Source organism: Oncorhynchus gorbuscha, linkage group LG16 (assembly GCF_021184085.1).
Source record: "Oncorhynchus gorbuscha isolate QuinsamMale2020 ecotype Even-year linkage group LG16, OgorEven_v1.0, whole genome shotgun sequence".
Classification (NCBI taxonomy): Eukaryota; Metazoa; Chordata; class Actinopteri; order Salmoniformes; family Salmonidae; genus Oncorhynchus; species Oncorhynchus gorbuscha.
The window spans coordinates 86,948,614-86,970,932 of NC_060188.1; the positions used below are offsets into that span (position 1 = coordinate 86,948,614).

Below are 22,319 nucleotides of genomic sequence, written 5' to 3' on the forward strand. Positions count from 1 at the left end.
AGGCTTTCGACTCTGTCAATCACCGCATTCTTATCGGCAGACTCAACAGCCTTGGTTTCTCAAATGACTGCCTCGCCTGGTTCACCAACTACTTTTCAGACAGAGTTCAGTGTTTCAAATCGGAGGGCCTGTTGTCCGAACCTCTGGCAGTCTCTTTGGGGGTGCCACAGGGTTCAATTCTCGGGCCGACTCTTTTCACTGTATACATCAATGATGTCGCTCTTGCTGCTGGTGATTTTCTGATCCACCTTTACGCAGACGACACCATTCTGTAAACTTCTGACCCTTCATTGGACACTGTGTTAACAACCTCCAGACGAGCTTCAATGCCATACAACACTCCTTCCGTGGCCTCCAACTGCTCTTAAATGCAAGTAAAACAAAATGCATGCTCTTCAACTGCCCGCACCTGCCCACCCGACTAGCATCACTACTCTGGATGGTTCTGACTTAGAATATGTGGACCACTACAAATACCTAGGTGTCTGGCTAGACTGTAAACTCTCCTTCCGGACTCACATTAAGCATCTCCAATCCAAATTAAAACTAGAACTGGTTTCCTATTTCGCAACAAAGCATCCTTCACTCATGCTGCCAAACATACCCACGCAAAACAAACTATCCTACCGATCCTTGACTTCAGCGACGTCATTTACAAAATTGCACGTAGCACGTGCTCCAGCAGGTATATTTATCTGGTCATCCCCAAAGCAAACTCTTCCTTTGGCTGCCTTTCCTTCCAGTTCTCTGCTGCCAATGACTGGAACGAATTGCAAAAATCTCTGAAGTTGGAGTCTTATATCTCCCTCAATATCTTGAAGCATCAGCTGTCAGAGCAGCTTACCGATCATTGCACCTGTACATAGCCCATCTGTAAATAGCCCACTGAACTTCCTCATTCCCATATTGTTATTTATTTTTTTGCTCCTTTGCACCCCAGTATCTCTACTTGCACATTCATCTTCTGCACATCGATCACTCCAGTGTTTAATTCCTAAATAGCATTATTTTTCATAACAAACCGATGCAGTTTTAAATACATTGTGGTTAAGGTAGAGTATGATTTATTTTAATAATTTAATTAGAATGGTTTTAACACACCAATCATAGTCAAACTATCGCAAACTGACATGAAAAAATACAAAACATATTTTTTTAAAGAGCCGTTTGCGAGCCAAAAGACCTGCTCTTTTTTGGTGAGCTGAGCCGAAGAGACGGAATGCCCGTCGTTACTTTGTAGAGTTCCGACTTTCCGACCTGAAAATCACTGACGTCATATTTTGGCTCGTATTTTTTCGAGTCCCCAGTTATCTTGAAAGCGCCAATAACTGACAACCAAAGGATCCCTATTTTGGTTATCCCATGGAAAAGTCTGGGAGTTTCCAGTGCGTCAAACCACTAACCTTAAAACATATTTTTTGGGGAAGTAGAGAGCACACACTAGTTGTCATTTGTACAATGCTAAACTCAAGAGGGAGCATTGAACTACAGAAACAACATCTGTTTGATATTTTTGATACTTTGTCCCAGGAGGTGAATTCCTACATTTCTGTTTAATTGCTGTGTGTCTAGGTTGAGTGGTGAAGGAAGTTACTGCTGTGCCACCAAATATCAGAAACGTACATTGAGACAAATATTAGTACACAACCCTTATTAGATCTATCTCAAATTATTGTTGTTTTTTTCTGTTGAAAAGTGAAGTATAATGACGTACTTCAGAGTTAGAATTTATTTCGCAGTTGTTCGATTTGAAGAAAAATACTTGTTAGATGGCGTAGAGAGCTTGTCAGGTCAAATCAAATCAAACTGTATTTGTCACGTGCGCTGAATACAACCGGTGTAGACCTTACAGTGAAATGCTGAATACAACCGGTGTAGACCTTACAGTGAAATGTTAACCAACAATGCAGTTTTAAGAAAAATAGCTAAAAAAAAGTAAGAAATCATTAAAGAGCAGCATTAAAATAACAAAAGCTAGGCTATATACAGCTGGCTACCGGTACAGAGTCAGTGAAATGTTAACCAACAATGCAGTTTTAAGAAAAATAGCTTAAGAAATCATTAAAGAGCAGCATTAAAATTTAGGCTATATACAGCTGGCTTACAGATATGTTCGAGGTAATTGAGGTAATATGTTCATGTAGGTAGAGTTATTAAAGTGACGATGCATAGATAATAACAGAGTAGCAGCAGTGTGAACAGACTATATTTAGGGCCTTCCTCTGAGGTACTTCATTTGATACAAAGTATATAAATGTGAGAAAATATAACCACAAACACTCATTCTAAGTGCAACAAAAGATTACATTGAATTACAGTACATTAGTTTCTCCACTGCACTGTCGGAGCTAGAAGCACAAGCATTTCGCTACACTCGCAATAACATTGCTAATCACGTGTATGTGAGCAATACAATTTGATTTAGTCTCTCTTGTGCAGGCCTCCCTTATCACCACCAGAGTGCAGCAACGAGCCATTCGGGTGAGTTCGTAAATTCATTCTGGAGTGCCAAAGTGCAGATTCAGTGCATTTTTTTTCCGGTTGTCCGTTCGTATATTCGGGGCGTTCCGAGAGCTCTGGCCGAGGAGTAAGGATGATCCAAGCGTCATGAACTCACGATGGCAGTCAAGCACCCAAGCTAACTGGCTAAAGCGGGCTAGTTTGCTATCTACTGCCAGAAACAAATGAGAGAACACCCTCACTCTGGACATTTTACTCGGCCTAAGCAGACAGAGCTGGTTAGAGTGTTTTCTTGTTATCTAGAGGGTTAGTGACTAACTGTTATGGCAACAATTTAATTGCGTTTTTAGTCGATGTTTACTTGCACCTGTCATCACCAATTTTAGGGCGTTCGTAAATTCCTCAATTACTATCGCTAGCAAACCAGAGTGCTCTGAAATTGGAACCGATTACCAATGTGAATACGAACGCACCCCACATTTGAAGTTCACGAGAAAATTACATCAGATGTCTCGTTCTGCGCAAATTTCTGCCACGTTCAAAACAACTGGGAACTCGGAAATCTCTGACTTCCGAGCGTTCAAGACATCTGAGAACCCGGAAAAAGACGAGCCTCGACTGGGAAAAATCGTTTGAGCTGTCATCCAACTGGGAACTCCAAGTCTGGAAACTCGGACATTTTTCTAGAGCTCCGACTTTCCGACCCGAAATGAAGATCACCGACGTCATGAGTTGAACTCGGTTATTTCTGAGTTCCCAGTTGTCTTGAAAGCACCATTCACACCGGGCAGAGGCCTCTTCGGGGATAGCAAACATAATCGCTAAAGATGGCGGCGGAGAGAGACACCGAAAAGAACACTGCGTGTATTATCATCGCTAAGCAATGTTTTTTTTAGATAGGTGGACACGCAAAATACCGAGAGCTTTTAAGTTGAAGTCCCGTGTTGCGCACATGACTTGTTTTTCCCCCCACTGGAGCGCCCAAGTTCCATGTCCAGTTAGCAGTGTTGGCTAGCTAGCCTGATTGGATTGCACATAGATTTGATGAGCGATTAAATGTGCCACAAACTGTCCATGAAGCTATTGGACAACATCGTCTCTTACTGTGGGATACAGCTTGCCAGCCTTTCAACTGGACCCGCGACACGGCGAGTGTTGAGTCGAAGTGACTGACCGTCATGTATTTTCTAACTGGCTGGCCTCGGAGGCTACTTTGTCCACTGAAAAGTGAAGAAGAACCGTTTCATGTTCAACCCAGCTCCCAGAGGTTTTACTTCGCTGTATTGTCCGAGACTCAACTGAGCGTCTGGTTTAGTCGGGTAAGCACCGAGGGAATTACAGACGAGCCACTAACGTGACTTACTTAGCGGTCAGCCGGTGATCAAGTTGGATAGTTCAGTTTTTGGTCTGTACACTTTGGTTGCCGCGTCACTTTTTAGTTAATGGCGTGGCATTTAACCAACGTTAGCTGTCATGGGTACATGCATTTTGGAAAAAATAAAACAGGTGGTTGTTTTGTACTGTTTTGTATTTTAACAGCACGAGTGTTAGGCAGTTACACACATCGATGTATTATGTTCAGTATATGTTAAATGCATGTGCCAAACTACATTAGCTAGCCAGATAAAGACATGGCGAAAGCACAGCATTTGGGACTAACAATTTACTATAATGTAGCTAACTTTAGCGATATGAGGAATATGTAAAAATGTAAGAATACTGTAATCTTCGATCATATACCGTCAAGTATTTAGGTAGGCTTGTAAGAGGTGCAAATCAGAGCCATAATGTAGAGCTTTGGCACAAACTCCTTCATTATCACTGGGTGGCACATGACGTTTAAGTTGAAGCAGAGCGTTGTTATTTATTTTGACAACGTGTAAATTACGCAAGTTGCGTTCCCATGGACTTCAACCTCCATCTTCGTCATTCTTCTGCACATATCCTCTCCCATATATTTCTAACAAAGAGAGCCCCTCACACGCGTGTTGAATCCTCTGCTTTGAGTGCTAGGAGTCACTTGGTGTTAGGAAAGTTCACACCGTACTGCCACTTCATAGGTCCATATTTTCCTTGCCCCAGGGCTTCTGTTGATATACGATCTCTGGGGCTTTGTGACCCCAGGGGCAGACTTTAATCCAGACAAAAGATAGCAAAGAAATCTACACATATTCACTACATGGCTGAACTTTGATTTGAACTAGGCTATATATTGTTTTTTTTTTTCTTCTGTGATGGATTTGTTGTTTTCTTTGTTTAACATCAATGCAGCTTTCACTTTTAATAATATAATAATAATATAATAATATATGCCATTTAGCAGACGCTTTTATCCAAAGCGACTTAGTCATGTGTGCATACATTCTACGTATGGGTGGTCCCGGGGATCGAACCCACTACCCTGGCGTTACAAGCGCCATGCTCTACCAACTGAGCTACACAGGACCATCTGGTGTCCACATAAAATCTGCGATTACAGTTGTCAGCTGTGCAATTATCTCTGCATAGTAGTAGTCAATGACTGCATAAGAGTATAAACATGAGTGATGCGGCAAATATAATAGGTGTATGTAGAGTAGAATTAGAGGTAAATCAAGACCATTAGTGTAAATCAAGGCCAGTATTTATTTCCCTGTCTCACAGGAGGTAAGTATCCTGTTGTGCTTCCAGGATTTAAAAATGGTTATTTAACTTGGCAAGTCCGTTAAGAACAAATTCTTATTTACAATGACGGCCTAACCTGGACGATGCTGGACCAATTGTGCACCGCTCTGTGGGACTCCCAATCACCGGTTGTGATACCGCCTGGAATCGAACCAGGGTCTGTAGTGATGCCTCTAGCACTGAAATGCAATGCCTTAGACCGCTGCGTACTACAACCTAGCTAGCTAGCTACTCCACTGACTCTCGACAGCTAACAGGCAGCTGCTTCGTTAAAAAATGAATCAATTTTTGTGATTTAATTATGTTGCTAGTTACTCTTATCTAGTTTGGCCATCTGGTTAGTATCAACAAGGACTTACTACAAATTCTATCTAGTGAGCAACAACATTTGTTTACATTAGCTACAGCAGGCACAAGTCATGCTACTTCTGCCTTGTGGCCTTGAGTATTTATTTTATTTAAAATGTTTTACATTTGATATTAACCCCTCCACCCCTCCTCTTTGGAGGACAGATATCATTTATTTATTTTTGCTACATTTTACATACATGGTACTTTTATATAAAGCAGTCACATCACAATAATACATGACCAAACATCAGCTCTTTAATCCCACCCCTCAGCCACTCCCAGCCCATCCCACCTATCACCATAGACCTCAGCTCTTTAATCCCACCCCTCAGCCACTCCCAGCCCATCCCACCTATCACTATAGACCTCAGCTCTTTAATCCCACCCCTCAGCCACTCCCAGCCCATCCCACCTATCACCATAGACCTCAGCTCTTTAATCCCACCCCTCAGCCACTCTCAGCCCACCCCACCTATCACTATAGACCTCAGCTCTTTAATCCCACCCCTCAGCCACTCTCAGCCCATCCCACCTATCACCATAGACCTCAGCTCTTTAATCCCACCCCTCAGCCACTCTCAGCCCACCCCACCTATCACCATAGACCTCAGCTCTTTAATCCCACCCCTCAGCCACTCTCAGCCCACCCCACCTATCACCATAGACCTCAGCTCTTTAATCCCACCCCTCAGCCACTCTCAGCCCACCCCACCTATCACCATAGACCTCAGCTCTTTAATCCCACCCTCAGCCACTCCCAGCCCACCCCACCTATCACCATAGACCTCAGCTCTTTAATCCCACCCCTCAGCCACTCCCAGCCCACCCCACCTATCACCATAGACCTCAGCTCTTTAATCCCACCCCTCAGCCACTCTCAGCCCATCCCACCTATCACCATAGACCAACCCTCAGCCACTCCCAGCCCAGCCCATCCCACCTATCACCATAGACCAACCCTCAGCCACTCTCAGCCCATCCCACCTATCACCATAGACCAACCCTCAGCCACTTCCAGCCCATCCCACCTATCACCATAGACCAACCCTCAGCCACTTCCAGCCCACCCCACCTATCACCATAGACCAACCCTCAGCCACTCCCAGCCCATCCCACCTATCACCATAGACCAACCCTCAGCCACTCCCAGCCCATCCCACCTATCACCATAGACCAACCCTCAGCCACTTCCAGCCCACCCCACCTATCACCATAGACCTCAGCTCTTTAATCCCACCCCTCAGCCACTCCCAGCCCACCCCACCTATCACCATAGACCTCAGCTCTTTAATCCCACCCCTCAGCCACTCCCAGCCCACCCCACCTATCACCATAGACCAACCCTCAGCCACTCTCAGCCCATCCCACCTATCACCATAGACCAACCCTCAGCCACTCTCAGCCCATCCCACCTATCACCATAGACCAACCCTCAGCCACTTCCAGCCCATCCCACCTATCACCATAGACCTCAGCTCTTTAATCCCACCCCTCAGCCACTCTCAGCCCATCCCACCTATCACCATAGACCTCAGCTCTTTAATCCCACCCCTCAGCAACTCTCAGCCCATCCCACCTATCACCATAGACCTCAGCTCTTTAATCCCACCCCTCAGCCACTCCCAGCCCACCCCACCTATCACCATAGACCTCAGCTCTTTAATTCCACCCCTCAGCCACTCTCAGCCCACCCCACCTATCACCATAGACCTCAGCTCTTTAATCCCACCCCTCAGCCACTCCCAGCCCATCCCACCTATCACCATAGACCTCAGCTCTTTAATCCCACCCCTCAGCCACTCTCAGCCCATCCCACCTATCACCATAGACCTCAGCTCTTTAATCCCACCCCTCAGCCACTCTCAGCCCACCCCACCTATCACCATAGACCTCAGCTCTTTAATCCCACCCCTCAGCCACTCCCAGCCCATCCCACCTATCACCATAGACCTCAGCTCTTTAATCCCACCCTCAGCCACTCTCAGCCCACCCCACCTATCACCATAGACCTCAGCTCTTTAATCCCACCCCTCAGCCACTCCCAGCCCATCCCACCTATCACCATAGACCTCAGCTCTTTAATCCCACCCCTCAGCCACTCCCAGCCCACCCCACCTATCACCATAGACCTCAGCTCTTTAATCCCACCCCTCAGCCACTCCCAGCCCACCCCACCTATCACCATAGACCTCAGATCTTTAATCCCACCCCTCAGCCACTCTCAGCCCACCCCACCTATCACCATAGACCTCAGCTCTTTAATTCCACCCCTCAGCCACTCTCAGCCCACCCCACCTATCACCAGTAATAGTTTTCAAGCCCTGCCAAGCCCTCCGACGAGCGTCAGAGCCGGTGTAGTAGGATTCAATCTTAGCCCTGTATAGCCCTGCTCTGCCTGTTTGATGGTTCGTCTGAAGGCATAACAGAATTTCTTATAAGCGTCCGGATTAATGTCCCAGTCCTTGACAGCGGCAGCTCTAGCCTTTAGATTGGTGCAGATGTAATCCATGGACTCTGTTTGGGATATGTACATACGGTCACTGTGGGTACGACATCATCGATGCACTTATTGATGAAGCCAGGGACTGAGGTGGTACACGCATCAAATCCGTTTGCTAAATCCCGGAACATATTCCAGTCTGTGCTAGCAAAAACAGTCCTGTAGCGTAGCACCCGCGTCATCTGACCACTTCCATATTGAACAAATCACTGGTACTTCCTGCTTTAGTTTTAGCTTGTAAGCAGGAATCAGGAGAATATAATTATGGTCAGATTTGCCAAATGGAGGATGAGGGAGAGGTTTGTCTCTGTGTGTGGAGTAAAGGTGTTCTAGAGTTAGACCCCCCCCCCCGTTTGCACATGCTGGTAGAATGACGTATAACATATTTAAGTTTCCTGCATTAAAGTCCCCGGCCATTAGAGCGCCGCTTCTGGATGAGCATTTTCTTGTTTGCTTATGGCCTTATACAGCTCGTTGAGTGCGTTCTTAGTACCAGCATCGGTTTGTGGTGGTAAATGGACAGCTACGAAAAATATAGATGAGAACTCTCTTGGTAGATAGTGTGGTCTGCAGCTTATCATAAGGTGCTCTACCTCAGATGAGCAAAATCTTGAGACTTCTTTAATATCAGACATCGCACACCAGCCGTTATTGACAAATTGACCCCCCCACCCCTCGTCTAGCCGGACTTAGGTGTTCTGTCCTGCCGATGCACGAAGAACCCAGCCAACTATATATTATCAGTGTCGTTGTTCAGCCACGACTCGGTGAAACATAAGATATTACAGTTAGTGCCCTGTCGGTTGGATAGTCTCGAACGGAGCTCATCCAGTTTGTTCTCCAGTGATTGCACGTTGGCCAATAGAAAGGATGCTTGAAAGGATGCTTGCATGTTACCCACTCGCCAATGAAATCTCACAAGTCACCCTGATTTGTATTTCCTTCTTTTCTTCATGTGAATGACAGGGTTTAGTGCCTTGTCCGGGAGCAACATTATATCCTTCGCGTCAGACTCAAAAAAATCTTTGTCCAGTTCGAGGTGAGTAATCGCTGTTCTGATATTCAGAAGCTCTTTTCGGTCATAAGAGGTGGTAGCATTAACATTATGTACAAAATAAGTAACAAACTTGGCACAATTGGTTAGGAGCCCGTAAAATGGCAGTCATCCATCCCCTCTGGCACCGTTTTTTTTCCCCTGGATACCTCGGCCCGACCCTATTCTGAATGCTTCCCCGGACACCTCGGCCCGACCCTATTCTGAATGCTTCCCCGGACACCTCGGCCCGACCCTATTCTGAATGCTTCCCCGGACACCTCGGCCCGACCCTATTCTGAATGCTTCCCCGGACACCTCGGCCCGACCCTATTCAGAATGCTTCCCCGGACACCTCGGCCCGACCCTATTCGGAACGCTGAATTACCCTCTGGGACCTCTTCAATTACATTGACTCAGTAGAATGGGTTTTTATGAAGCTTGGTATTATATGTGGGGTATTGTCTGAGTGGCCTTGGTGTTTGGTGTCCAACCTCGTCACAGTTTTGATTTTCATATACCTTTGACTATTGGATGTTCTTATAGGCACTTTAGTATTGCCAGTGTAACAGTATAGCTTCCGTCCCTCTCCTCACCCCTACCTGGGCTTGAACCAGGAACAAAACGACAACAGCCACCATCAAAGCAGCGTTACCCATCGCTCCACAGATGCCGCGGCCCTTGCAGAGCAAGGGGAATAACGACTCCAAGTCTCAGAGCGAGTGATGTTTGAAACGTTATTAGCGCGCACTCTGCTAACTAGCTAGCCATTTCATATCGGTTACACCAGCCATTAGGCTGATATGCTTGAAAAAGAAAGGCATTGATGTTTAAGGTTAGGTACACATTGGAGCAACAATAGTCCTTTTTCGCAAATGCGCACCGCATCGATTATATGTAATGCAGGACACGCTAGATAAACTAGTAATATCATCAACCATGTGTAGTTATTAACTAGTGATTATGATTGATAGTTTTTTATAAGATAAGTTTGTTAGCTGGCTTCTTACTGCATTTGCTTAACAGGCAGGCTCCTTGTGAGGCAGGTGGTTAGAGCGTTGGACTAGTTAACCGTAAGGTTGCAAGATTGAATCCCTGAGCTGTCAAGGTACAAATCTGTCGTTCTGCCCCTGAACAAGGCAGTTAACCCACTCTTCCTAGGCTGTCATTGAAAATAAGAATGTGTTCTTAACTGACTTGCCTAGTTAAATAAAGGTATAAAAAAAATATCGCCCAAAAATACTGATTTCCGATTATGAAATTGGCTCTGATTAATCGGTCGACCTCTAATCTTAACTAGTTGCTCTCTTTATCTCCCCATTATTCATGAGCTGATCTGCTATCTGTATAATCAACTCAATTTTTTCCCAATATAGGATATATTCTGGCATTCGTTGGAGGTTATCTTGCAAGCTTAGCAACTTGGGTAATTTTACTTTTGTTTGACTGCCATTAAAGTTTGTATGATTAGACGATGCTATACTTAAGGCTTCCCCTATTGCTGAAATGCACTGGATTAATTGTAGAACATGGAAACGCTCTGAATTTATGAACAGCCTGTTTCGCAATGCACAACGATGTCATTGGCGATCAAAGATATTTAGGAACTATCAGTTTAATTTGGAAATCTTTACATGGTGACGCACCGTCCGTCTTTATTTGAGGAGAACCCTGGCATAGTGATCATATCTCTGGTTTTAAACTCCTGATAGATAAACATTGATTCTGGTATTGAATCTTGGTATATTTTCTGTTGAAACATGCATCCTTAGAATACAGAGCCCCTGTTTCTATTTCGTACAATGACTCATTTTCTTTGTTGTTTTGGCTTTGTACTCCTCTAGCACTTTGGATTTGAAATGATACAATGATTGAGGGTGAAGTGCAGACTATCAGCTTTAATTTGAGTCTTTCATCCATATCAGGTGACACATTTAGAAATTACAGCCCTTGTACATAGTCCCCCCCCCCCCCACGCCACCCCCATTTTAGGGTACTAAAGATATTGGAATTAATTAACTTGTGTATTAAAGTAGTCAAAAGTTTAGTATTTGGTCCCATATTCCTAGAATGCGATGACTACATCAATCTTGTCACTCGATAACATGTTGGCTGCATTAGCTGTTTGTTTTGGTTGTTTCAGATTATTTTGTGCCCAGTAGAAATTAATGGTAAATAATCTATTGTGTGAAATACGTTTAGAAAGCTTCTGCACTTTAACCTTCTAGTCAGTGAATCACCCCCCCCAGTCAGTCAGTGAATCACCCCCCCCCCCCCCCAGTCAGTCAGTGAATCACCCCCCCCCCCCCAGTCAGTCAGTGAATCACCCCCCCCCCCCCAGTCAGTCAGTGAATCACCCCCCCCCCCAGTCAGTCAGTGAATCACCCCCCCAGTCAGTCAGTGAATCACCCCCCCAGTCAGTCAGTGAATCACCCCCCCAGTCAGTCAGTGAATCACCCCCCCCCCCCCCCCAGTCAGTCAGTGAATCACCCCCCCCCCAGTCAGTCAGTGAATCACCCCCCCCCCCCCAGTCAGTCAGTGAATCACCCCCCCCCAGTCAGTCAGTGAATCACCCCCCCCCCCCCCCCAGTCTCCGCCTGGCCCAGTGCTGCTGGTGCTCCAGGACCGGGGGCTCCGCTACACACACAGCTAGGACAAGTAGAGACCTGTCCTCAAGCTCCTCCACTAAAGTCTTATAGCGGTTTTCCTTGGCACAGTTAGGAGAGGGGGTGGAAGTGGATGTGGCCTCATATTACAATAAGACACACCCACATTCATGAAGGCCTAGTTTCCACTGTCTCTGCTATTATATAATAGGCATGGGAGATATACCAATATCTCCCAAGCATGTATGATGTTCAATACCGTTTGAAAATCATACCGGGGGCTGTGGGGATGCGTGCTACGCCTCTACTTATAACTACACTTAGCTTTCACCTGGTAAGTTTTGTACACTATGACCCCTTATTGATGTCACTTGTTAAATCCACTTCAATCAGTGTAGATTAAGGGGAGGAGACCGGTTAAGGAAGGAATTTTAAGCCTTGAGACAATTGAGACAGATTGTGTGTGAGGGTGAATGGGCAAGACAAAAGATTGAAGTGCCTTTGAACGGGGTACGGTGGTAGGTGCCAGGAGCACCGGTTTGTGTCAAGAACTGCAACGCTGCTGGGTTTTTCCACACAACAGTTTCAGGGCAGGACAAAATATTTAACCTTTCTAGCGCAGGGGTTCTGCTAGCGGAACACCTCGACAACATTCCTGCTGTAAAGGCAGCTCGTGAAATTCAAAAATATTTTTTTGAAATATGTAACTTTCACGCATTAACAAGTCCAGTACAGCAAATGAAAGAAACATCTTGTTAATCTACCCATCGTGTCCAATTTAAAAAATGCTTTACAGCGAAAGCACAACATATGATTATGTTAGATCACTGCCAAGTCGAAAAAACACAGCCATTTGTCCAGCCAAAGATGGGAGTCACAAAAAGCAGAAATATAGATAAAATTAATCACTAACATTATATATTATCAGATGACACTCAGGACATCATGTTACACAATACATGTATGTTTCGTTCGATAATGTGCATATTTATATCCAATAATCTCAGTTTACATTGGTTCCTTACGTGCAGTAATGTTTTGAATCCAAAACATCTGGTGATTTAGCAGAAATACTCATAATAAACATTGATAAAAGATACAAGTGTTATTCACAGAATTAAAGATATATTTCTCCTTAATGTAACCGCTGTGTCAGATTTAAAAAAGCATAATCTGAGAACGGTGCTCAGAACCCAAAACAGCCAGAGGACTAGCCGCCATTTTGGAATCAACAGTTAGAAACAACACCATAAATATGCAACTCCATCCATATCTCAATGTGTATTCGGTAGGCCAAGCTTTTGAAAAACTACAAACCTCAGATGTCCCACTTCCTGGTTTGATTTTTTTTCAGGTTTTCGCTTGCCATATGAGTTCTGTTATACTCACAGACATCATTCAACATTCAAACAGTTTTAGAAACTTCAGTGTTTTCTATCCAATACTAATAATAATATGCATATATTAGCATCTGGGACAGAGTAGGAGGCAGTTCACTCTGGGCACACTATTCATCCAAAAGTGAACATGCTGCCCCCTATCCCAAAAAGGTTAAGTGCATTTGAACGGGGTATGGTGGTAGGTGCCAGGTGCACCGGTTTGTGTCAAGAAATGCAACGCTGCTGGTTTTTTCACACAACAGTTTCCTGCGTGTATCAAGAATGGTCCACCAATCAAAGGACATCTAGCCATCTTATCTCAACTGTGGGAAGCATTGGAGTCAACATGGTCCAGCATCCCGGTGCAACGCTTTCGACACCTTGTAGAGTCCATTCCCCAATGAATTGAGGCTTTCCTGAGGGCAAGAGGGGGTTAAACTCAATATTAGGAAAGTGTTCCTAATGCTTTGTACGCTCAGTGTATACATTAACCTCAATGGGATCGTTCGGGACGCTAGCGTTCCACCGCGCCAAATTCAAAAAGAAATCTCATAATTAAAATTCCTCTAACATATACAAGTATCATACAAAATTTAAAGATAAACTTGTTGTTAATCCAGCCACAGTGTCCGATTTCAAAAAGGCTTTACGGCGAAAGCACACCATGTGACTGTTAAGTCAGCACCTAGTCACAGAAAACCACACAGCCATTTTCCAACCAAGGAGAGGTGTCACAAAAGTCAGAAATGGTGTTAAAATGAATCACTTACCTTTGATGATCTTCATCTGATTGCACTCCCAGGACTCCATGTTTGACAACAAATGTTTGTTTTGTTTGATAAAGTTCATCTTTATGTCCAAATACCTCCTTTTTGTTCCCGCGTTTAGTCCAGTGATCCAAATGCACAAAGCGCGAGCACAAAGCCCAGACGAAAAGTCGAAAAAGTTCCATTTAACGTTCGTAGAAACATGTCAAACGATGTTTCTAATCAATCATTAGGGTATTTTTATCATAAATATTCAATGATGTTTCAACCGGACAATACTGCTGTTTTCATTAGAAAGGGAACGGAGCTCACGCGATCAACAACTAAAGGCTTTCAGCTGAGCCATCTGCTTAGAGTGGTCTTATTCTCTCCCCTTCCATAATAGAAGCCTGAAACAACTTTCTAAAGACTGTTGACATCTAGTGGAAGCCTTAGAAAGTGCAATCTGACCCCGTTTACACTGGATATTGGATAGGCAATCACAAAAACTACAAGCCTCAGATGTCCCACTTCCTGGTTGAATTTTTCTCAGGTTTTTGCCTGCGATATGAGATCTGTTATACTCTCATACATTATTTTAACAGTTTTGAAAACTTTATATAGAGTTTTCTATCCAAATCTAACAAATTATATGCATATCATCGCTTCTGGGCCTGAGTAACAGGCAATTTACTATGGGCACGCTTTTCATCCAAACTTCCCAATGCTGCCCTCTATCCCAATGAAGTTAAGTATAACTTCAACACATATATTGTTTTCAATAGCTCCCCTTGTGCGTAATTATAGTAATACCTTATACCACGGTATGGTACAGAAACGGTATGAAAATCTGCCTACTGCCCAACCGTATTAAATAATTCACTGTCTAGTCTTTTATAAGTGTATTCTGTGCTTGGCATCGCACGGTCTCATTAGAAAAGAACACGTTTATATTTCCTGCTGAAAGAAAGAGCCCAGGCCTGGGTCTGGCAGCATAACAATATATTGTTGTGTACTGCCTGTATCTTTTCCAGGTTCCCCCTTTTGTATATGTGGAAGAAAATCCTCTGAATCGATCCTGAAGGTCACCAGAGAATCATCATTAATACAAACCATTGACCAAGTCATAGAGGTTTACAATATTCATTGTGAAACAGTTTTTTTTTAAATGTAATTTTGCTGCATAGCCAATCTCAGTTCAGTGGACAGTCATTTTTCTGTTTGTGTGAAAGCTCTGTGGATGCAGACAGATATTTAAAAATGGATTTAGGCTAAATGTCATGTAGAGAAGTGAATGGAAATTATAATTAAGTTATATGTGTGTGTGTGAGTGTGTGTGTGTGTGTGTGTGTGTGTGTGTGTGTGTGTGTGTGTGGCTCTGTCTGAGATGAAAAGGAGTTAATGGCTTGTAATCTTATTTTATGATTATGGTGTCATTGCAGGATCTGTGTGTGTAACTGTGCTATGATTTATGTATACGGTGGCATTGCTCTGCTGTTTAACAGGATCAGCGTGTCTGTGATGTTGGCTACTGCAGGACCTCGGATGTCTACAAAACACAACAAATGAATTTGGCCTTTTTGCTCAGCGAAAAGCAGATAGGAGCAATAATCTGAGGCTATTTCTTAGTAGAAACAAATTTCCTGAAGTCCTGTGATGTGACTCTGAGGGATGTCACATCTTATGTAATGTTTTCTTCTTTGTGGATTCAATTGGGATTGATTATGTGGCTTCGCAGGAACTAGCAGGCACTGCTCTGTCCAAGGTGTGTGTGTGTGTGTGTGGGGTTTCTGCATAGCCTCATTTCTTCTTAGTGACTGGCTGTCTCTTAGCGAACTCCCCTGATTGCCTCCGGTGAAGATTTCACCATGTGGCAGCTGCTCACAGGCCTCTAGTTCAGACATGACAATGTAAAAATCTGTTGTTCTGCACCTGATCAAGACAGTTAACCCACTGTTCCCCGTGCACCGATGATGTTGATGCAGTCCCCCCGCACCTTTCTGATTCAGAGGGGTTGGGTTAAATGCGAAGACTATGTTTACGGTCAAATGTCCAGAGCTACATTTTCCTAATGGAGACCCTGACACGCACACAAAGACTCTGACAAAGAGCTCTGAAATAAGTATACCTTTTCCGTGAGGGGTCATTGTCCTCTACCCAGTTACCTTCCCTGCTTTTCTTATATTGTAATGTGAGGATACTCCCTCTTGCTCTCTCTTTGTCTCTCTCTGGCTCTGTGTCTCTCTCTGGCTCTGTGTGTCTCTCTCTGGCTCTGTGTGTCTCTCTCTGGCTCTGTGTGTCTCTCTCTGGCTCTGTGTGTCTCTCTCTGGCTCTGTGTGTCTCTCTCTGGCTCTGTGTGTCTCTCTCTGGCTCTGTGTGTCTCTCTCTGGCTCTGTGTGTCTCTCTCTGGCTCTGTGTGTCTCTCTCTGGCTCTGTGTGTCTCTCTCTGGCTCTGTGTGTCTCTCTCTGGCTCTGTGTGTCTCTCTCTGGCTCTGTGTCTCTCTCTCTGGCTCTGTGTCTCTCTCTCTGGCTCTGTGTCTCTCTCTCTGGCTCTGTGTCTCTCTCTCTGGCTCTGTGTCTCTCTCTCTGGCTCTGTGTCTCTCTCTCTGGCTCTGTGTCTCTCTCTCTGGCTCTGTGGCTCTCTGTGGCTCTGTGGCTCTCTGGCTCTCTTTGGCTCTTTGGCTCTGTGGCTCTGTGGCTCTCTCTCTCTCTCTCTCTCTCTCTGTGGCTCTCTCTCTCTGTGGCTCTCTCTCTCTGTGGCTCTCTCTCTCTGTGGCTCTCTCTCTCTGTGTGGCTTTCTCTCTCTCTCTGTGGCTCTCTCTCTCTGTGGCTCTCTCTCTCTCTGTGGCTCTCTCTCTCTCTGTGGCTCTCTCTCTCTCTCTGTGGCTCTCTCTCTCTCTCTGTGGCTCTCTCTCTCTCTCTGTGGCTCTCTCTCTCTCTCTGTGGCTCTCTCTCTCTCTCTGTGGCTCTCTCTCTCTCTCTCTGTGGCTCTCTCTCTCTCTCTCTGTGGCTCTCTCTCTCTCTCTCTGTGTGGCTTTCTCTCTCTCTCTGTGGCTCTCTCTCTCTCTCTGTGGCTTTCTCTCTCTCTCTGTGTGGCTTTCTCTCTCTCTCTGTGTGGCTTTCTCTCTCTCTCTGTGGCTTTCTCTCTCTCTGTGTGGCTTTCTCTCTCTCTGTGGCTTTCTCTCTCTCTGTGGCTCTCTCTCTCTGTGGCTCTCTCTCTCTCTGTGGCTCTCTCTCTCTCTGTGGCTCTCTCTCTCTCTGTGGCTCTCTCTCTCTCTCTGTGGCTCTCTCTCTCTCTGTGGCTCTCTCTCTCTCTCTGTGGCTCTCTCTCTCTCTCTCTCTCTCTCTCTCTGTGGCTCTCTCTCTCTGTGGCTCTCTCTCTCTCTCTCTCTCTCTCTGTGGCTCTCTCTCTCTCTGTGGCTCTCTCTCTCTCTGTGGCTCTCTCTCTCTCTCTCTGTGTGGCTTTCTCTCTCTCTGTGGCTCTCTCTCTCTCTGTGGCTCTCTCTCTCTCTCTCTGTCTCTCTCTCTCTCTCTCTCTGTGGCTCTCTCTCTCTCTCTCTGTGGCTCTCTCTCTCTCTCTGTGGCTCTCTCTCTCTCTCTCTCTGTGGCTCTCTCTCTCTCTCTGTCTCTCTCTCTCTCTGTGGCTCTCTCTCTCTCTCTGTGGCTCTCTCTCTCTCTCTGTGGCTCTCTCTCTCTCTCTGTTGCTCTCTCTCTCTCTCTGCTTGCTCTCTCTCTCTCTCTCTCTCTCTGTGGCTCTCTCTGTTTCTCTCTCTGTGGCTCTCTCTCTCTGTGGCTCTCTCTCTGTGGCTCTCTCTCTCTCTCTGTGGCTCTCTCTCTCTCTCTCTGTGGCTCTCTCTCTCTCTCTGTGGCTCTCTCTCTCTCTGTGGCTCTCTCTCTCTCTCTCTGTGGCTCTCTCTCTCTCTCTGTGGCTCTCTCTCTCTCTGTGGCTCTCTCTCTCTCTCTGTGGCTCTCTCGCTCTCTCTCTCTCTCTCTCTGTGGCTCTCTCTCTCTCCCTCTGTGGCTCTCTCTGTGGCTCTCTCTCTCTCTCTCTGTGGCTCTCTCTCTCTCTCTCTCTCTCTCTCTCTGTGGCTCTCTTTGGCTCTGTGGCTCTCTGTGGCTCTCTCTCTCTCTGTGGCTCTCTCTCTCTCTGTGGCTCTCTCTCTCTGTGGCTCTCTCTCTCTCTCTCTCTCTGTGGCTCTCTCTCTCTCTCTCTGTGGCTCTCTTTGGCTCTGTGGCTCTCTGTGGCTCTCTCTCTCTCTCTCTCTCTCTGTCTCTCTCTCTCTCTGTGGCTCTCTTTGGCTCTGTGGCTCTCTGTGGCTCTCTCTCTCTCTGTAGCTGTCTCTCTCTCTGTGGCTCTCTCTCTCTCTCTGTGGCTCTCTCGTCTCTCTCTCTCTCTCTCTGTGGCTCTCTCTCTCTCTCTCTCTGTGGCTCTCTCTCTCTCTCTCTGTCTCTCTCTCTCTCTGTGGCTCTCTCTGTGGCTCTCTCTCTCTCTCTGTGGCTCTCTCTCTCTCTGTGGCTCTCTGTGGCTCTCTCTCTCTCTGTGGCTCTCTCTCTCTCTGTGGCTGTCTCTCTCTCTGTGGCTCTCTTTGGCTCTGTGGCTCTCTCTCTCTGTGGCTCTCTCTCTCTCTCTCTCTCTCTCTCTCTCTCTCTCTCTCTCTCTCTGTGGCTCTCTCTCTCTGTGGCTCTCTCTCTCTCTCTCTGTGGCTCTCTCTCTCTCTCTCTCTGTGGCTCTCTCTCTCTCTCTCTCTGTGGCTCTCTCTCTCTCTCTCTCTCTCTGTGGCTCTCTCTCTCTGTGGCTCTCTCTCTCTCTCTCTGTGGCTCTCTCTCTCTCTCTGTGTGGCTCTCTCTCTCTCTCTGTGGCTCTGTGGCTCTCTCTCTCTCTCTCTGTGTGGCTCTCTCTCTCTCTCTCTGTGGCTCTCTCTCTCTCTCTCTGTGGCTTTCTCTCTCTCTCTGTGTGGCTTTCTCTCTCTCTGTGTGGCTTTCTCTCTCTCTGTGGCTTTCTCTCTCTCTGTGGCTCTCTCTCTCTCTGTGGCTCTCTCTCTCTCTGTGTCTCTCTCTCTCTCTCTGTGTCTCTCTCTCTCTGTGGCTCTCTCTCTCTCTGTGGCTCTCTTTGGCTCTGTGGCTCTCTGTGGCTCTCTCTCTCTCTGTGGCTCTCTTTGGCTCTGTGGCTCTCTCTCTCTGTGGCTCTCTCTCTCTCTCTCTCTCTCTGTGGCTCTCTCTCTCTCTCTGTGGCTCTCTTTGGCTCTGTGGCTCTCTGTGGCTCTCTCTCTCTCTCTCTGTGGCTCTCTCTCTCTCTCTCTCTCTGTGGCTCTCTTTGGCTCTGTGGCTCTCTGTGGCTCTCTCTCTCTCTGTAGCTGTCTCTCTCTCTGTGGCTCTCTCTCTCTCTCTGTGGCTCTCTCTGTGGCTCTCTCTCTCTCTCTCTGTGGCTCTCTCTCTCTCTCTCTCTGTGGCTCTCTCTCTCTGTGGCTCTCTTTGGCTCTGTGGCTCTCTGTGGCTCTCTCTCTCTCTGTGGCTCTCTCTGGCTCTCTCTCTCTCTGTGGCTCTCTCTCTCTCTGTGGCTCTCTCTCTCTCTGTGGCTCTCTTTGGCTCTGTGGCTCTCTCTCTCTGTGGCTCTCTCTCTCTCTCTCTCTCTCTCTCTCTCTCTCTCTCTCTCTCTCTCTCTCTCTCTCTCTCTCTCTGTGGCTCTCTCTCTCTCTCTCTCTGTGGCTCTCTCTCTCTCTCTCTCTGTGGCTCTCTCTCTCTCTCTCTCTGTGGCTCTCTCTCTCTCTCTCTCTGTGGCTCTCTCTCTCTCTCTCTCTCTCTCTCTGTGGCTCTCTCTCTCTCTCTCTCTCTCTCTGTCTCTCTCTCTCTCTCTCTCTCTCTCTCTCTCTCTGTGGCTCTCTCTCTCTCTCTCTCTGTGGCTCTCTCTCTCTCTCTGTGGCTCTCTCTCTCTCTCTGTGTGGCTCTCTGTCTCTCTCTCTCTGTGTGGCTTTCTCTCTCTCTCTGTGTGGCTCTCTCTCTCTCTCTGTGTGGCTTCTCTCTCTCTCTCTGTGGCTTTCTCTCTCTCTGTGTGGCTTTCTCTCTCTCTGTGGCTTTCTCTCTCTCTGTGGCTCTCTCTCTCTCTGGCTCTCTCTCTCTCTCTCTCTCTCTCTCTCTCTCTCTCTCTCTCTCTGTGGCTCTCTCTCTCTCTGTCTCTCTCTCTCTCTCTGTGGCTCTCTCTCTCTCTCTCTGTGGCTCTCTCTCTCTCTCTCTCTGTGGCTCTCTCTCTCTGTGGCTCTCTCTCTCTGTGGCTCTCTCTCTCTGTGGCTCTCTCTCTCTCTCTGTGGCTCTCTCTCTCTGTGGCTCTCTCTCTCTCTCTCTGTGGCTCTCTCTCTCTCTGTGGCTCTCTCTCTCTCTCTCTGTGTGGCTTTCTCTCTCTCTGTGGCTCTCTCTCTCTCTCTCTGTGGCTCTCTCTCTCTGTGGCTCTCTCTCTCTGTGGCTCTCTCTCTCTCTGTGGCTCTCTCTCTCTCTCTCTCTGTGGCTCTCTCTCTCTCTGTCTCTCTCTCTCTCTCTCTGTGGCTCTCTCTCTCTCTCTCTGTGGCTCTCTCTCTGTGGCTCTCTCTCTGTGGCTCTCTCTCTCTCTCTGTGGCTCTCTCTCTCTCTCTGTGGCTCTCTCTCTCTCTCTGTGGCTCTCTCTCTCTCTCTGTGCTCTCTCTCTCTCTGTGGCTCTCTCTCTCTCTGTGGCTCTCTCTCTCTCTGTGGCTCTCTCTCTCTCTCTGTGGCTCTCTCTCTCTCTCTCTGTGGCTTTCTCTCTCTCTCTGTGGCTCTCTCTCTCTGTGGCTCTCTCTCTCTCTCTGTCTCTCTCTCTCTCTGTCTCTCTCTCTGTGGCTCTCTCTCTCTCTCTCTCTCTCTCTGTGGCTCTCTCTCTCTCTCTCTCTGTGGCTCTCTCTCTCTCTCTCTCTGTGGCTCTCTCTCTCTCTCTCTCTGTGGCTCTCTCTCTCTCTCTGTGGCTCTCTCTCTCTCTCTGTGGCTCTCTCGTGGCTCTCTCTCTCTCTCTCTCTGTGGCTCTCTCTCTCTCCCTCTGTGGCTCTCTTTGGCTCTCTCTCTCTCTCTCTCTGTGGCTCTCTCTCTCTCTCTCTCTGTGGCTCTCTTTGGCTCTGTGGCTCTCTGTGGCTCTCTCTCTCTCTGTGGCTCTCTTTGGCTCTGTGGCTCTCTCTCTCTGTGGCTCTCTCTCTCTGTGGCTCTCTCTCTCTCTCTCTCTCTCTCTCTCTGTGGCTCTCTCTCTCTCTCTGTGGCTCTCTTTGGCTCTGTGGCTCTCTGTGGCTCTCTCTCTCTGTGGCTCTCTCTCTCTGTGGCTCTCTTTGGCTCTGTGGCTCTCTGTGGCTCTCTCTCTCTCTGTAGCTGTCTCTCTCTCTGTGGCTCTCTCTCTCTCTCTGTGGCTCTCTCGCTCTCTCTCTCTCTCTCTCTGTGGCTCTCTCTCTCTCTCTCTCTGTGGCTCTCTCTCTCTCTCTCTCTCTCTCTGTGGCTCTCTTTGGCTCTGTGGCTCTCTGTGGCTCTCTCTCTCTCTGTGGCTCTCTTTGGCTCTCTCTCTCTCTGTGGCTCTCTCTCTCTCTGTGGCTCTCTTTGGCTCTGTGGCTCTCTCTCTCTGTGGCTCTCTCTCTCTCTCTCTCTCTCTCTCTCTCTCTCTCTCTCTCTCTCTCTCTCTCTGGCTCTCTCTCTCTCTCTCTCTCTGTGGCTCTCTCTCTCTCTCTCTCTCTGTGGCTCTCTCTCTCTCTCTCTCTCTCTGTGGCTCTCTCTCTCTCTCTCTCTCTGTGGCTCTCTCTCTCTCTGTGGCTCTCTCTCTCTCTGTGGCTCTCTCTCTCTCTCTGTGGCTCTGTGGCTCTGTGTCTCTCTGTGGCTCTCTTTGGCTCTGTGTCTCTCTGAGGCTCTCTTTGGCTCTCTCTCTCTCTCTCTGTGGCTCTCTCTCTCTCTGTGGCTCTCTCTCTCTGTGGCTCTCTCTCTCTGTGGCTCTCTCTCTCTGTGGCTCTCTCTCTCTGTGTGGCTCTCTCTCTCTGTGTGGCTTTCTCTCTCTGTGTGGCTTTCTCTCTCTCTGTGGCTCTCTCTCTCTCTGTGGCTCTCTCTCTCTCTGTGGCTCTCTCTCTCTGTGGCTCTCTCTCTCTCTGTGGCTCTCTCTCTCTCTGTGGCTCTCTCTCTCTCTGTGGCTCTCTCTCTCTCTGTCTCTCTCTCTCTCTGTGGCTCTCTCTCTCTCTGTGGCTCTCTCTCTCTCTGTGGCTCTCTCTCTCTCTGTGGCTCTCTCTCTCTCTGTGGCTCTCTGTGGCTCTCTGTGGCTCTGTGGCTCTCTTTGGCTCTTTGGCTCTCTCTCTCTCTCTCTCTGTGGCTCTCTCTCTCTCTCTCTCTGTGGCTCTCTCTCTCTCTCTCTGTGGCTCTCTCTCTCTGTGGCTCTCTCTCTCTCTCTGTCTCTCTCTCTCTCTCTCTCTCTCTCTCTCTCTCTCTCTCTCTCTCTCTCTCTCTCTCTCTCTGTGGCTCTCTCTCTCTCTCTGTGGCTCTCTCTCTGTGGCTCTCTCTCTCTGTGGCTCTCTCTGTGGCTCTCTCTCTGTGGCTCTCTCTCTGTGGCTCTCTCTC

The 22,319-nt window shown here is 47.2% G+C and overlaps 1 protein-coding gene across 1 annotated transcript in view; it reads left to right on the plus strand.

Annotated features, from left to right (window-relative positions):
- Positions 1-2,569: 2,569 nt before the first annotated feature.
- Positions 2,570-22,319, plus strand: part of LOC123999341 (guanine nucleotide exchange factor subunit RIC1-like) — a 106,078-nt gene continuing 86,328 nt past the window's right edge. Inside the window, exon 1 of the mRNA XM_046304992.1 lies at positions 2,570-3,779. Within this exon, the coding sequence (XP_046160948.1) occupies positions 3,639-3,779 (141 nt within the window). The 5' untranslated portion in view covers positions 2,570-3,638. The remainder of the gene's footprint in view (positions 3,780-22,319) is intronic.